At 36.6% G+C, this 17,597-nt stretch overlaps 1 protein-coding gene and 1 long non-coding RNA gene across 2 annotated transcripts; both read left to right on the top strand.

Annotated features, from left to right (window-relative positions):
• Window positions 1-4,831: 4,831 nt before the first annotated feature.
• Window positions 4,832-10,396, top strand: LOC136806790 (phosphatidylinositol 4-phosphate 3-kinase C2 domain-containing subunit alpha-like). The gene is made up of 2 exons (XM_067063367.1): window positions 4,832-4,944; window positions 5,297-10,396. The coding sequence occupies exons 1-2, from the start codon at window positions 4,893-4,895 to the stop codon at window positions 10,252-10,254; spliced, it is 5,010 nt and encodes a 1,669-aa protein (XP_066919468.1). The 5' UTR covers window positions 4,832-4,892; the 3' UTR covers window positions 10,255-10,396.
• A 1,673-nt stretch (window positions 10,397-12,069) lies between these two features.
• Window positions 12,070-13,394, top strand: LOC136806789 (uncharacterized). The gene is made up of 3 exons (XR_010846611.1): window positions 12,070-12,200; window positions 12,467-12,560; window positions 13,299-13,394. It is a non-coding gene; the product is annotated as an uncharacterized lncRNA (long non-coding RNA).
• Window positions 13,395-17,597: the final 4,203 nt, after the last annotated feature.

Genomic DNA, 17,597 nt, shown 5'->3' with positions numbered 1-17,597 from the left:
TACCATTTTAGTGCGCAGTCCGAGGATTGAGCCGAGAACGCTCGCAGAGCGCCCGCCAGCTTCCGCGCAGGTGAAAAACTTTAATCTGTCAATCATATTCTCAAGCGAAAAGACGCGAAGCGATTCTAGCTTTACGATAGTGCCATGGATCATCAGTGCATAGTACCTTAAGGGAACTTATTTTGGCTAAATAACCCCTGAAATTCATCAAAATTGCTCAAAATAAGGCAAAATAGAACAGATTTACGCTGTCATTCGCCAAAATTAGTTCCCGCCAAAATTTAGAAAAGTCACTATTCGCCAAAATAGGTTCCAGCCAAAATTTAAAAATTTTACGATATTTGCTGCCCGCCAAAATTATCATTATCCCTTTATTTTCATTTTCATGCTCTACTCACATACTGAATTTGAAAGATCTTCCATGTGGGGTTTTTTTGCAAACTTTAAAAAACTGATTTTTGTCCTGCTTTTGCGGGACTTTAGCTTACACTTTCCACCCCACCCTAGCTAGATGGTGGGGTAAACGGTTTTCCAAAAAAGTCGAAAAGGGTGGGTTTACAGGGATTTCTTGGCTTTTGGCGGGGCTGGTGGCAAAGGGTGGGGGGCTTTTTTCGAGAGTGGGGTTGAAGACTTTTTCCTTCAATTTTTATATTGTGTTTTGTTTTGCTTTTAATGATTTTTAATCATCTTTTCAAACTTCTTTTCAAAGTTCTATCCCTTGAAATGATTCTTCAAGATAATGAAAAATTCAAACATTTTTGTTATTTTAGTATAAATATAAAACTGGACTTACTCTGCTTCATACGTGGAATTTTTTTTTTTTTTGAAGGGTGGGATATGGATATTTTGGTGGTCAAGGGCGGGGTTGCTCTGAAAGGGCAGGGTTCAGAGAGTTTCTAGATTTAGGGCAAGGTTGGTGGCAAAGGGTGGGGGGGCTGTTTTCGAGGGTGGGGTATCACCCCGTAGGAAAATAGCTTGCGTGCAGCATAGGGTACAAAGACCAAATATGCGTTTCCTGTAATTTTTGTATGAAGAGTTAGGTCTATACTGTCATTCATTGACAATCAAACATTAAGGAAATTGAAAGCAGTAATTATGACATTGTAATGTTACAACTCCTGTTTTGATCTATGAGTTCCAGCACAACACATTAGTAAAAGCATGTTTTAGCTATAAATCAGAGGGTAAGATCTATATTTTGATTTAAAATATAATGTCATTTCACTGTGTTGCACCCAGGAGAATAATTTATCGTCAGCCAAAAAAGGATTGTTTTCGCACCTTCGTTGCAAATTGATCTTTTTTAAGATTACACTTGAATATAATGCCAATTATGTAAGTTTTATATTTATAGTACAATCTTTTGGCATAGGTTTTATATATTTTCCTACAAAATCCCGCCACAGCAATTGTATATACATATAATCCAAGATGGGGGATGAAACACTTACCCTTGAACCATGAAGGATGGGCTTTTCAGGGTGACAAAGGGGGAGAAATTATTGTATATTGTACAATAACCCAAGAAAGAATTTGTAATTCTGAGTCTATGTAAGGTGTAAGTATGGCAAAAATAATTTTTTTTGAAATAATGACAATGTTAAAGAAAATTTTTTTGTGAAATTGTTGTGTTGTGTTGTCCAGTTAAAATTTCAAGTCCATACCTCAATTGAATCAGAAGATGTCAGAGTTTGTATTTTTCAAAAGAAAATCAAGGCTTTTACCCATGTGAAATTTCAAGGCAATAATTTTTTCTAAGACGATGAGGGTGACCACTGAAGCAACAAAAAATTTCATTGCCTGTGTGTAAATTCAAACCTGAAACTTGGGGAAACCACTGACAACCAGTGAAAACCCACTAGAAATCAATAGAAACCAAGTTGAAACTGATGGAAACTAGTAGAAAACCAGCGAAATACAGTGGAATCCAGTGGTGAAAAGCCAGCTGTTATTTCATTCTGAAACTAATACAAACAATATATAATTATAGGCATAGTAGAAAGATTGTATATATCATCCTATAATACATAATATAACTTTATTACTTGTTTGACTAATGTTGACTCCCTGTTGACATGACAAAAATATTGACAGAGTAATGAAATATGATGCCTAACATAACAAAAACACCAAAAATATTCATTAAACCGAATGGGATGTTGACAGTGTGAATGGATATAAAAAGACTTGACCTTGAAAGTTATTGTCATTTCACGACAAGATGGCATTTGTTAATCAAAATAATAATGCATTCTTCAAATATGATGTCTATAAAGCCAAATTCACCAAAAAATAAAATCATATTCAATATGATGCTATTAAAAGAAGCAATTTAATGCAATCAGAAGTTAATGAGCTCTCTCAGAAAGGGGTTTTAGAGCAATGGCACTTAAAGTTTCACATTAAAGAGTTGAATCAGTGAGTTGTTCTTTCCATTTTAGGTCGGTAATTCAAATAAAAAGTATTCTGGTCTGTGAATTATTTTGGAGTACTCCAATCATAGTTTCTCCCCCCCCCCCCTTTCTGCTGGGGGGGGATTTTTTTTCAAATTTTTTTCCAAAAGATTGGAGGCAAAAGGAAAAATTGAAATCAAGGGAGGGGGATTTCAAAAAGGTGCAACAAAATTTTTCTTGGGGAGAAAGAACTTTTAACAGCTTGTCTTCTGTTACCTTTTTAGTTTTTTTTATTTGTCATTCCTCATATCTTTTTAGCATTTAAGTTTTTCTTTAGATTAGCAATTTATTTTTTTCTCTTGTGGTGACATTTTTTAAAGAACTAGATTTCAGTGTGCAAATGCCAAAGGTGCATAAAAATTAATTGCCCGGATCCAAAGGAAAGGGGAGAAGAGAAAAATTTCAACATTTCTGGGGAGGGAAAACACAAAAGGGGTTGGAAAAGGATTTTTTCATTTTCACTTTCAGGGGGGGGGGGATTTGAAAACCAACCGGGCAGACTAAGATTTCTGCAGGGCTCTGACCCAGGAGGAAACTATGCAAATGGAGTAATGAGATTCATGTTTTACACAGAAATCTGGCTACAGGTATTACATAAGCAAAATGTTATTAGTTGTTCACTTTATTATTTCTTCATAAAAACAATGTGAATATGCTGATTGCTAGCATTAGCCACCGTTGTTTTGAGGCTTGAAGCTTAAAAGAATCTTTCCTAACATTTTTAATTCCTTCGGCTTTGATTTTTCTCCTTTGAGTTATTTCAATCTGAAAATAAACCTGAAAGCTGGCTTGCAGTTCGGTTTTGACCACTGGATTCCACTGGTTTTTCAATGCTTTCCACTGGGTTTCCACTGGTTTTGCACTGGGTTCCAGTGGTTTTCACAGGTCTGAAAGTTCAGATTTAATAGAGGGAGATATTTTCAAAAAGTTAAATCTTTCTTGGAGAAAGTTTATTTTCCACTTATTTTCCAAATTTTTATCGACCATTCTTTTGGATTTTAGGAGTTTAAAAGAAAGGGGTGTTTCTTAAATAATTTATAAACAAGGTCACTTTAGTAACTTATTTTGCCTTTCCATTATTATTAGAGTCAAATCTGGATCTGTACAATTGAGTCAAACCAGTTCGAATACAAAAAGAATACAATTATTGTTGTATATCTAAGTTTTTCTTCACATTATACTTCCTTACTGCTACCTTCAAATAAACACCCTTCCTGGTAGCGGGAGGCGTTTTTCGAAGAGAGCGTTTATTTGAGGTAGTTCATTGAAAATTTTTCCTTAAAAGAGGGGCGTGTATTCGAGGGGGTGTTTAAAAGAATAGGGCGTTTATTCGAAGTAATACGGTATTCTGATAAGATGATTCTAAATACCTTTTATAAAAATACAATATTATACTAAAAGGAAAAAAATTGTGTTCTTTATGAAGTAACTAGCAGTAAACATTTTTGCAGATATTAAAAAAAGGGAAAATTCTATATCAGGAAAAAAATGTTTCTTTTCTTTTTTCTTTTCTTTCCTTTTAGTGTGTTTTTTTGTTTAAGTCTCATCAAATTCTTCGTGTTAAGTACTTTTAAAATCATCACCATAGAACACCTACTTCAATTAGAAGAAAAGGCTCTGTTAGTTTTCACAATCGACTGTTAAAAAGAATAGTGTCATGTTGAAAAAAGTATGAAATTCGAAAAAGAATTGGAAAGGAATTTTAAACAAACACTAAAAGTTTTCAAAATGATTTGTTATTTATATGTAAAAATGAAACGGGAAGAAGAAAAATGTTTGAAAAAATTTGGGTTGAGATTTACATCTATAAATTCTACTTTGTATCAAAGTCTATGATAGTGACTCTTGTAAAATGTTTTACCAAAACCAAAGTAATTATTGATGATGGATGATTTACTTATCATTATCTAAGGTGTTTAATTAAATGTTTTGATTATAAAGATCTCACTAGGCACTCAGTATTATCTATGGAATTCTCAGAATTTATCGATTGATTTTGATAAAGATTACCATATTTTTTATCAAGAACAGGTATGCTTAAAGATAGGTATGTAATATGCATGCAATCTGATATGTTATTGATTTTATAAAGTGGTTAAAATTTAACGCTCTTAACATATTCAAACAAGATATGTATTAGTCTTATCAAAGATACATATGTAGAAAATGTTGTATTCATCGACAAATGAATGAAGAATGTATTGATTTTTGAAAGAAATGGCATTCTGTCAGTTTAGAATCAGTATCAAACCAGGTGATTCTAATTTTCGTCTAGTGTCTCCGTATGGATTATATTGTTTCACTAGCTAAAGTCTACCAAATAAAAGTTTGTATGGTTTATAGTTTTGACAAAAAATTTCACCTTTTTTTTCAGAAGAGATAAAAATTGACAAAATACAACAATAATAATGATCTTTGGTTTGGTGGTGGTTTCAAGACATGACAACTAGTCCGGTGGATTTGATATCCTTCGACGAATTTAAACCTAAAGGTACGAAATATTTTCTCGTATTATTTGTCTGTAAATTTTAAATTGAATTGTCAACTTGGTAATACAATCACCTTTCAAAGCAGGTGTCTCATTATTTGTAGTTTTTCGGATATAATAAGTTACATCTGACGAAGAGTTTTGAGAAAAAATGCTTGCATAGGAGATTTTCAGAAGCATCCAACGATGAGCCATTTCAACAAAATATCTGTTTTCTATGAAAAAGGAAACTGTATATCTCATTTTCTGTTGTGAACACTTTATGTTATATTCGCTGGATACTACTAGATCTGATTAATCCTTTAAATTTAGTTTGGATTTTATTTAACATCTTTATTTTCATTTATATTTGTAGTACCACCAAAAAGCAAACAACGTACTTTTTCTCCACCGCCGTTTCCACCAGCCGTAAAGAGGGAGCCAGACATCCGGCGTGTCATCTTATCAGAATTAGAATACTATCGCCCTTCATCTGCACAATCGAACAATAATTACGCATCCAATCTCGCCTTTCAAGATTTCACTGAGGGTGCAAACAACACAAATCTCAATGGCGGTGTCAATAACAATGCGCTCGAAAACGACAGTAGATGTGTATCAAACCCAGACACTTTAATAAACAATGAAACAGAATCAACTCAAAACTTTACCGAGAACAATAACACTGATGGACCACCCCTTCCCCCAAAGAAATATGGGCGTTCAAGGGCGAATGCACTTGAAAGACAAGTTTCTCTGACAAGAGGTGAAAAGCCAAAAAGAGACGACGAACTTAGTCCAGATGTGTTGAGTAAATCTATGCCGGATACTTTATACTTGTTCGACCCCTTCCTAAGTGAAAGTTTTATCGACGAGCCGACTATCGTCCGGGGAAGCCAAATATCGGACGGGGGTCGAACCGTACGTAGCAAAACAATGGTCGATGATAAGAACGTTGTTCCGACTTTCGATTTGCTTCAGTTCGATATTGATATTGATGAAACCAAGGATGAGACTTCGGTTGAAAGTGAAGTTAAATTGAAATCACCCACCTATCGTTTGAGCGAGCGACGGAAAGTTAAAACTCTCTCGCCTGAAGATTTACAACGATTCGAACGCTCGTCATCAGAGAAGAATCAATCGAATATTAACAAAGAAACGAAAACGAAAACGCTACCTGCGCGACCGCCGAGACCGAAAAACCGCTTTTCATGCCCGCCAAACGTGATTGCGGGGATCGGGGAGAACAGTCACAAAAATGGTTCTGATCAGAAAGACAGCTCGACAGCAGAACAATCCAACAACAAAAACGACATTTATTTCAAAACGGCGTTATTCCAACGTACAGAAGAACGTAACGAGGAAGCAGTAGCTTTCAGTAACGCCATCGCCAAATTACGTAAATTCTACAAACACGAAGATAAATCAACGAACATTGGTTGCATCGCACCTTCAAAAATCGCAAACAAAGCTTTATTGGACTCAACAGTCGAATTCACCATTTATTTCGACCCTGATCCTAAACCCAAAACAATGACGTGTAAACTCTCTTTAACCCCAACAGAAGTTATCCATAAATTCTTCACGGAGTGTTATAACGGTGGCAAAAGTTTTGAGTTAGATATTATCGCTGAACAATACGTTTTGAAATTCGTAGGTGCAACTACTTGTTTATCTGAACAATGCCCGTTATGTGATTACGTCACCATACAAGAATCTATCAAATATGGTTACCGTATTGAACTTGTGTTAGTCCGTACCGGGTTCGTCAACCTTGATTTTAAACGAGACGCGGAAGATGATACGGAAGATTGTCATAGCACGTATTTTAAGTATTATTTCGAAGAGAAGCAAACAAGCAGCTTGTCTATATCAGAGCAAGGGTTATCAGTACTTCTAGAGACTTACGATAGCGAAGCAGCCAGGCTTATGCAGGACGTCTCTGAAAGTCACAAAGTGACTTACCATCCTCAACGTATCATCCAAGTCGTGAAAGCAATCACGAAATCTCTTGCACAAGTCGAACTGTTAACTGTTCAAGAAGGTGTAAACATGTTGTTATCGTTAAAGAAATTCACTGCCCATTCCAAAAGTTTTTCCGCCCAAAGGACAGACGGGCGTAAAGAGGTGGTAGAATTTATGAACCCTATTCATTTTGATCATCAAAAGTTCCATTCTGCACTTCAAACTCTAACCCAGGGCGTTCATTCACTTATACAACTTTACTGCAAATTTTTCAACACTGATTTTAAGATACAGGACTTTGGCTCAAATAATATCAAAATCGATCAAAACGATATATTTGAGCGAATCGATCCACGAACGATTGACGATCGATTCACTGTTCGAATCGGATCCATACACCGTATACCCCACTCTTGGAAAACAACCTATACCGAGTTTGAAATTGAGGCTTCTCTTTACTACGGTGGAAATTTAACTGCAACACCTAAAAGAACAGCCAAAGCGAGAGTTTGCGTCGGCTTTTTTGAACATATACGCTTCCATGAGCTGTTAGAATTCGATGTATCGGTTCGTAACATCCCACGAGAATCAAAAGTAACTTTTAAGTTAATCGGACTTTCGCCGCCCAAGAAGGGTGGAGATGGGCGTACCACCCTCGGATGGGTCTCGTCAAATGTTTATGATCACCAAGGATTTCTCATGTCCGGGAGTCGACTTTTCGGACTGCTCTCCGAAGTACATTTCAATCCAGTCGCCACATGTGCTACTGGATACATCCAAAAACCCGAAACGGTCATTTTGAAAACCGATTTTCAAGTTTATCACACTGAAGTCTTGTTCCCACAACCTGTCCTCATAACGCAAACGTCAATTAACGGGAATCCGTCAACGTTATCCGAAGCTGAAATGACATACGTTACCAAGATCTTACGTAAAGATTCTCGTGTATTGACGCAAGAAGAACGTTACGTCATTTGGAAATCACGTTACGGTTTATGTCACCTACCTTACGCTTTGAAACACGTCTTGGCGTCTTGTCCTTCTTGGGACTCCATCAACGTTACAGAAGTTCATACGATCCTTAGTATGTGGGAAGCCTTGTCACCAAATGAAGCTATCGAGTTTCTACAAGCTGATTTCCCCGACAAAACAGTTCGTGAGACAGCCGTTTTGTGGTTATCGAGTATCACAGATTACGATCTAGTCGACTATTTGCCTGAGCTGGTCCAAGCCATCAAGTATGAAGCGTATCATGATTCGGCACTCGCTCAGTTCGTCATCAAGCGTTCCTTATCAAGTCCGAGTGTCGCTCATTTCTTGTTTTGGCATCTGAAGTATTACACAGGGGATCTTCAGTTCAGCCAACGTTTTCAAATTGTGTTGAGTGGTTTATTGAGTGCTTGTGGTCGGCGCATGCGTGCTCAGCTGCAACAACAAGATAACCTGATGGTAGAGCTCGCTCAAGTCTCTCTGAAAGTCAAGGCGTGTAAGGAGCCTACACGTCAATTATTACTTGTCAAGGAGCTACACAAAGTTAATGAAAGCAACGTCGAATTCCCCGTTCGCTCACCCATCGACCCATCACTCAAACTTGGTGAAATCTTACCTGAAAGCTCGTCGTATTTCTCCAGTCATACCGTCCCTTTGAAAATTTGTATGCGAAACGTAGACCGCCGTGGACGTGATATAAACTTCATTTTCAAGATCGGTGACGATTTACGAAAGGATTTAGTGACTCTTCTTATGTTTCGTGTTATGAATAAACTCTGGTTAAACGAAGGTCTTGACCTCAAGATGATGTTGTATAACGTTCTACCGACCGGCCCTCTGAGCGGCCTCATTGAGATTATACCGAACGCTGCCACGTTCCGTGAAATACACATACAGCATGGCTTAACCGGTTCATTCAAAGACGACTCGCTGATTTTATGGCTTCAACGTTTCAACACTACCGAACAAGATTATCACCGCGCGATCGACAATTTCACGTATTCGGCCGCCGGATATTGCGTAGCGACCTATCTACTCGGTATTGGAGATCGACACAACGATAACATCATGTTAACAAAGAACGGACATCTGTTCCATATCGACTTCTCGAAATTCATGGGAGATGTACAAAAGTTCGGTGCCATTAGTCGTGATCGGGTACCGTTCGTTCTAACACCGGATATGGCTTACGTCATCAACAACGGCATCACACCAACACAAAACTTTCAAAAGTTCATCGAGTACTGTTGTCAAGCTTTCAACATTATCCGTCGCAACAAACACGTCATTCTGAATTTACTCGGTCTGATGGTGTATTCGGGTATACCGTATTTATCTGAGAAAGAAGACCTCTTGTTCGTCCGAAAAAATCTCCAACTCGATCTAACAGACGAAGAAGCCACCATGTATTTTACCCGACTAATCGAGTCCAGTTTATCATCTCGTTCAACCCAACTGAACTTTTTCATACACAACATCGCACACATGAAAAACACCAGCGAGGCAACCCTTGGAAGCGCCAAATCAAGCCCCTTATTTTCGTTTTCTAACAAGACGCATACTCAAGCCAAAGACGGCGTTATCAATTCAGCTCGTATTGTTGATTTTCAGAAACGATACTTACCTGAGAAGCATTATGTTTTTGTTATCAACGTCACGCGGAAAGGCGTCAAAGAGCCAAAATTCGTTTTTCGTCGTTTCGAAGATTTTCAGGAACTCCATGCAAAGTTGAGTTACAAGTTCAATCCTTTCACCGGCACTATTATGCCGGAATTACCGGCCCGTATTGTTCTCGGACGGAGCCAGATCCGCGAGGTTGCGCACCGAAGGCGCTACGAATTAGACAACTATCTTGTGGCGTTATCGAAACTTGAAGATGTTTGGAGTTCTGATATTTTGTATACGTTCTTACATAGTTACATAAAGGATACGGAAGAGGCACGCCGTTTTGCAGAATACGTAGAATTATTAGCGGACGGACCCAAAACACGGATCGGTGGCAAAATCAAAGTTTCAATTGGGTATAAAAATAAAGCCTTACATGTTCTTGTGATGCATTGTAGCGGCTTAGTTCCTGATCGCGTCCAAGGGCTTGCTGACTCATTTGTTAAAGTTCGCATCATCCCTGACCCTTTACACCACTACAAACGAAAGACCCGAATCTGTCGAAAAACTTTACACCCTACTTTTAACGAGACTTTGATTTTTGAGGCGAGTTGGGAAATGTTACGGAAACGTGTTTTGCAAATTACTGTATGGGACAGTAATCATTTGATGGATAAAGAGTTCTTAGGTGGAGTGAATTGTTATTTGTCAACCTTCGATGTGAAGAAAACACAGAATGCTTGGTTCCCTCTAACTGATATTCAAATTTCTTAGAATTTTTAAAATATAAATTCTGACACTTAAAGAATCATGATATACCTCTATATCACGTACACGTTTTTTTATAAGAACATGCAAAATTTTTTGTTCTTAACTTTTTGAATTTAAAGTCTATAAATGTTTTTAACATGCTCTTAATTTCACTATTTCGTGAGTATTTTAGTCCATTTTCCTAAGAAATTGGGTGTTTTAGAGTTCGCAAAGCCTTGAAATGTTCTTAACTTATGTTCTTAACTTATGCCTTATGTTCTTATATAGTTTGTTCTTATAAAAAAACGTGTATATTTCCAGCTAGATTTTATTCGAAAGTTATTTGAAAGTAGAAATCCTATGGAACATTTTCAGGTTTTCCCTTAAAAACAAGTTTGACGATATAGAAAACGTCGCCAATATTTTGAGATCCGTCAGAGAAAAAGAATTTTGCTTCTATGCTCTTGCTCATAAAATTTACTTAAGACGTTGATATAGGGCTGTCCATAGATAGGATCGATTAGCATTGCACAAAGTGTTATCATCTGACCTAACCGGGGAAATTCCCAAATTTTTAGATATTTAAATTCGAAAAAACAAAGCTTCTGCAATAATTGTCATGAAGAAGAAAAAATGCGTCTTAACTAAGTAAATATTTGAGGCCTGTAATTCATTTTTAATAGTTTTGAAAGCGAGGAAAAACCGTTCGTTACGTTCAATTTGATGATTTATTCCTTTTTTGATGATTTATGATCGTATGTTGAAAATACCTCAGTTTTGCAAGCCGATGCCAATTGCCAGTGCAAAAAAGGAAATACATTAAAAATGACTTACTACTTAGTTTTAAACGAAATTGCATTGAAACCAGGCTTTGATTAGAACTATTGAGGGTTTTGCAGTTGTTGGAAATATCGGCTTACCAAACAGGGGTGTGTAATCTTTTTAAGATTGAAAGTTCGAAACTAGTTAGTAAACTTTAAAAAAAAAACCTTTTCATGGAACACTAATTTTGTATCATATTCTATTAAGATTTTGAAATTTATTATATTGTAATTGACTTTTGTGTACATATAGGAATTCGCTGTTAGGCTTATTTTCAAATTTTGAATAATTGGATTTTTATACCAGCATCATTTCTTCGATGGGTTCGATTTTATTTCTTTGAACGAAATTGCAAGAAAATTGCTTCTGTGCCTGATTTGAAATGTGTCTCATCAATAAAACCTAAACGGTTCAACCTTTTATGTAGTTAGCTTTTAATCAAAAAATTTATAATGTATGTATTAAAATTTTATAATAAGATTTTTCTAAGTTATTTTTCACAAATATTTCTAATCACTCCAAGGTTATTCTATGCCTCATTTTTTAATTTTTTTTAGTTTACTCTATTCCTGTTTACTGTATCTGGTCTTGTATACACCTTTTTAACCGTAGTCGCGCGTCAGGCGTGTGAAAAAGTGTTAAAAAACTCGATCCAATCCTTTTTTACACTTTTTTCTATTGTCTTTAGGAGCGAGAAAAAGACTGGGACGGTTTTAGGGTGGTAAAACGGACAAAATAATGCCCGCGGGGTAATTGGCGGCTACGGTCGAAAAGTGTATTAAGTTTGAAAGCAACCTTGTAAAGTAAATGGGTCATTAGGGGTGTAATCATAAGTACTTTAAGTTTAAAGGTTCTTCCACCCTACTTTTGAGATTAATTTGCACCATTTATCTGGTCATTTTCGCTTTTCCCAAGTATCCTTTTAACCAGAAAAAAATCGTCCACTCTCCTAAACGGTCCAATAATAACATAATAAACTTTTAACGCGATTTCCCTAAAATACTTTGATATAGAAAAAAACCGAAAAGGATTACATGCATTCCAACTACACTTCTCGATATTTGGATTTCGTCAGTCGACAGTTGAAGCACATGCATATCACAACGAACAAAGCAATGATCGTGGACCCACGTCCTGTGATTGCTATGGTAAATGATTCATTCAGGAATATTTTCTGAGATGTCAGTATACAACGCAATGTGTTCTTCTCTTCTGTGTCTCAGGAAAGAATATCTCGCTTATCCAATACAGGCATAACTCGTGTAGCTCTAGCAAAACACTTGAAATTGAAAAAAATTTAATTCTATCAGCCAGCCTTACATATGAAATAATTCCCAACACTGTTATTGCTATATCCCCATAATAATGTTTGAGTTAAATATAAAACTTAGTTGCTTCCTTTAAATCTTTTCAGGCGGTGAAGATGAAGCCGTGACTTCTATTTCAGAACATACGTTCAATACAATAATACCCGAATCAATGATGTCGAACAGATTCTCAAGCTCTTGGTTTGTTAACTTCATTTCACTGTTTCCCTGGTTCATTATTCACCTTATATGTGTTTCATAAATTCCAAACACTATTTGAATGATGTTTTTTCATTCTCCGTTCATTTTCTCGCTCTCTCTGTAGTAGAGGGCATTTTGTAAAATCGCTCAAATGTTTTGGTCAAAGCACTTGTTATACATTTTTGGAAAGCTAAGGGGGTAGGGGAATCGAAATTACGATGTTTCCAATTTTTTTTCGGACACTTTGGTTTGATTTTCGGACAAATATGACGGTCTCAGGCAAATATCATAGGGTTAAAAATTGATGAAAATTTTAGCTTGAGAAAACGGAGACCTGTTGTATATTTTTGGAAAGCTCTCAAAAAATTAGGATTAGAGATATATCGCAAGTATAGGTGATTTCAGTACCTAACTCGAGATATTGAGCTTCAAAAAGCGCAAAACTGGACAAAACAGCTGTTTTTGGCTGAAAAACACAGTTTTCAAGGGTTAATAACAAGTTATAACAAGTGCTTCTAACAAAACAATCGAGCGATTTCAAAAAATCGAACAAAATCCCCCCTACTACTGGACGTAAAACTTGGTTTGTGCTCGCTTTTTGCTACCAAAGCTAGTTTGCACTCTTTCACTTCACCCACCTCTGGTTTCTATGCCTTTTCCCTCTCTAAAAGGCTCCTCCTTAAAAATCTTTATATCATGCATTTCATTTCCTGTGAAAATGTGTTCTTCATTTTACAGTGAAAGCTCGAAAGTTGATTGATGAGAAGCGGAAGAATTACCCTTGCATCGCAAATATGAACCTGCAGAGTCGCTCAAAATTGCCTCTTAATGAAGAAAGGTGCGTTTTTATATCCATTCTATCAATGGACTTTTCCAGAAAAAATTTGACTATGGGGAGGGGGTGGAGATATAACATCTTTTAGAAATTTACCTCCGGACATTGGGAATTTTTAACCCCCTCCCTGACAAGCATTATTTGACCCCCTGGACATTCAAAATAACCCTCAAACCGAGAAAATGACCCCCAAGCAGGCCAAGTTTACCCCCTCCCCCCGGACAGGGCAAATGTTGTATATTTTTCACCACCCCTAATGTACGGACATTTTCTGGTAGAGCCCAATTCATGTATGTTTTACGAATTGATACTTCCAATATTTTGAGATGTTTCTGATAATTTTATAATCTGGACACAAAATATTACCCCAGGGGACTGGAGTGTAAATAATTTCCTGATTTTCGATGTCCTGTCCTGACCAGTAAAATGTAGTATGTCCAATCCCATCTAAAAATTTTGAAAAAATCCGTTGAAAAAAAAATCTGCTCAAGAGGGACGCATCCCTGAATGTTGTGATCTGACATGACAAAACATTCAAAACCGCGCTGTCATTTTCCTGAAAACGAAGGTGAGTGATAAAAAACACAAAATACATAGTGTCCTCCCCCCCCCCTTTATAAAGGGGGGGGGGAAACCAATTTTCCAATTTTGAATGACTGAGGGGGGACAGTGAAAATTTGAATAGTAAAGGGGGGAAAAAAAAAGGGGGGGAAAACATCGGTAGTTGCCAAATTTGGTGGGGGGAAGTGTGAAATCACTTCAATTTTATCTCAGCAACCAAGGTCAGTCCACATGATATCATGTGATTAGATCATGATTGAAAAATTAACCAATTTTCGTTCTATTTTGTCTAGTATTCCTTTTGCAGCAAAATTTTACGTTCGTGTAATGGTTGAAATTTGAGAAATTTATACAGGTAGATGGGGGGAACTGATATTTTCAGAATTTTCTGGGGGGAAAGCAAAAAAGAGGGGGGAAACTAAAAAACTGAAAAGTCACAGGGGGAAAAAAAAGAGGGGGGAGATTTAAAAAAATCAAGAATTTGGTGGGGGGAACAAACCCTGGAGGACACTATGATTAAAAACTCTAGATGAAAAGCTTGAAAGCGCTACCATTTACAGAGCTTGACTTGTAATCATATCCACCAACTGACTTAAATATTTGTTTTCAGTTTTTTTTGTAAGCTCAGCTTCCATACATATTTATTGTCTTTCTCCAACGACACGCCACGAAATTTGAACCAACCCCGTTGATACAATTGATAGCGTGATCTTTCTCTACCAGGCTCATCTATAACATTTCGACCTCGTTTTCGCGGGTTGGAGTTCAAGATTTCTCTTTAAACGAATTATGAGTGTATTTCGAGATGAAATGGCAGACATTACTTTAAATCTGGCGAACAGCGTGCGATCGCGCGCTTTTTATCCACTAGCGTAGCGGGTGTGCCAGAAATAAGATACCCTCTTTGATTTGATATTGTAGGCAGTAGAAAAGAGATTTTTTTATTTAAAGCGCTTCATATATCCAAAGATTTCACCAGCTGCTGTAATGGTCTTTTGTTATGCTGCCCATGGATTTTTGAATATCATTTTCTTGATGAATGTTTGCGTAGTATCATGAGACTAAGGAGTAATTTTTGCTGTGAGATCATGATGAAATTATTGATTATCACCATAAAAGACAACGAAGTATTGACTAAACCCTCCACTGTTGTTTTGCTGTCCCTGGTATTCTTTTGAAAGGTAAACAACTTTTCATTATTTAAAGAGGAAGATTGTTCAATGGGACCACATTCGAAAGACATTTCTGCTGAACTTGCATTCTGCAGAAGATTTGATACAAGATGTTTTTGGCTTTTTTTTTTCATTGGCTGCCTATTGGTGGCTTCAAACACTGGTAAGTTTCGACTCTACTATTTCAAGCAGGGGTCTATTAGCCTTCACAAAAACTCGTGTTAAGTTTTTAACCATGTTTTCTTGGAAAGTTTTATTCGAAACATGCTTGAGTCTTTGTAAAATAATATGCGATTGATGTTGTGTTGTTTCTTGGGACCAAAACCCGGGTGGAGTTACTTGGGCAAAACAGGGGTACGGGGATGTGCCGCTGGTCAGAGTACCTTTTTCCACCCCCGACGAGTCCCAGGTACGAAAAAACACCAAAATAGAAAAATTAAGTCCCCCGTAGGGTACCTTTTTGGGGAATTTGGAAAAAACTTTGGAAAATTTTGAGAATTTTTTGAAATTCCAATCCTATTCTCAGGGTCACTTTATTACGAGTCCCACATTGGGTCCATTTTTCGAACTCCAGTGGCACACCCTCGTCGATCGGCAAGGGTAAAGAACCTTCCTATGTAAAAAAAAACATTTTACTTTCATTTATAGCTGACAACAACATATGCAACAACATGCCACCGCTGAAGAATGGGGTTGCCATATATCACGCATACCATAGAATTGTACAAATGAAATGTGATGTTGGATACAAACCAAGCGAAAATGTTTTTCTATTTGTTTGTAAGAACGGTCAATGGATCGATGCTGTAACTTCCCGGGGGGGTACTAGGATTGATGGGTGTCGGGTATGTGCGTGCCAGACCTCTGGACCCTTACCCTTAGAGAGACTGAATTTTGGTGAAAAGGTGACCCTTAGAGAGACTCAGTGTAGAAAAACCCAACCCTTAGAGAGACTTTTTCACAAAAAATTTCTATAATGGGCCAAAGAAATTCGATTTTTAAAAGAATTTCTCCAATTTTCGAAAAATTTCTCTAATTTTTGAAAAATGTTCTCACTTTTTTTAAAAATGTTCTCACTTTTTTGACTTTTCACTTTTCTTTGACCCGAGTTTGTGAAAAAACCGACCCTTAGAGAGACTGATTTTGACTTTTGTTGTTTTGGTAACCCTTAGAGAGACTTTGGGAGGGTGAAAAACCCTACCCTTAAGGCACGCACATACCCAGCACCCATTTTTGCCTAAGTACCCCCCCCCCCCCCGGGCGTAACTTCAGCTGTTTATACAACTTTTACCGATTGTACCCCTTTATAATGAACTTTTATTATTTTTTAACGCGAGACAAAATTGACTTCTTGTTCTACGGGCTCGGTTGAAAGCGAAAAAAAAAATCAAATTTGGTAAGATAGAAATTTGACTTTTAATCGCACGATGGGTTATTTTTTCTTATTTGGCACGCCCTCAAAGAGAGCAATTAATCGTTAATTGCATCCTGTAGAGAGCAATTAATCGTTAATCACACTCTTCAATGCTGCGCCAATGTTTACAAAAATGATTTTAATGTTTTTCTTACATTTCTTTTGCATCGAACGTTTTAATTGCATTCGAAATTCATTTTGTGAGAAAGAAAATCAATAAACGACAATAAAAGAAAGACACAGAGAGAAGAGAAAAATATAAAACTCTCAGTGTAATTTTTGTAATATACTTTCCTAACTGGGAAAAAGTAGTGGAAGCCATTGTGCGATTAGCTCGTAATCACATAATATCTCGTACAATTCGAAAATTGCACTCGTGATTTTTTTGTTTCGAATTTTCCTCGTCCTTTCAGACTCGGAAAATTAATAACAAAAAAATCACTCGTGCAATTATATTCGAATTGCACTCGTTATCATGTGATTACATATACTAACTCGTCATTTAAATAAATGCGAGAGATTGAAAAGGTCAAAATAATTGTAGAACATTGAACTAAATTTGTGTCTCGCCTAGATATGAAAAAAGATAAGAATATATTCTTTTACATTTAAATTTTAAAAATTATCAAAATTCTGTGTTCTTTACTTTGTAACACCCATCATCAGTCATAGGCAGATTGTCTTGACTCGACTTATATTTAGCCAAAATGGGCTACATCCGGATCCTGTTTTGTTTTCACCAAAATTAGTTATCACCAAAATTAAAATAATTGCTGGCCCGCAAAAATTAGTTTTATTTCTATTTTTTTTGATACTCGCAATAATTACCTTCGACAAAATTAGTTCCCTCAACGTATTCCACTGCATTTCAAAATTCATTCTAATTTCTAACACAACATGTTAAAATTCTATAACTCAGAATTTCAAGTACTAAAACAATTATCATACAACTACTTTAGTTCAGGAAATTCAACTACTTTAGTTCAGGAAATTCCTTAAAGAACCCCGTGCTTGAAAGTCCTCCTACATATGAGACTTAATAGCTGTTCAATTAC

Source organism: Clytia hemisphaerica, unplaced genomic scaffold (genome assembly GCF_902728285.1).
Source record: "Clytia hemisphaerica strain Z4C2 unplaced genomic scaffold, Clytia hemisphaerica genome assembly, whole genome shotgun sequence".
NCBI classification, from domain to species: domain Eukaryota; kingdom Metazoa; phylum Cnidaria; class Hydrozoa; order Leptothecata; family Clytiidae; genus Clytia; species Clytia hemisphaerica.
Note: the sequence above shows the minus strand (reverse complement) of the source record. Positions and strands in the feature narration are given on the sequence as shown.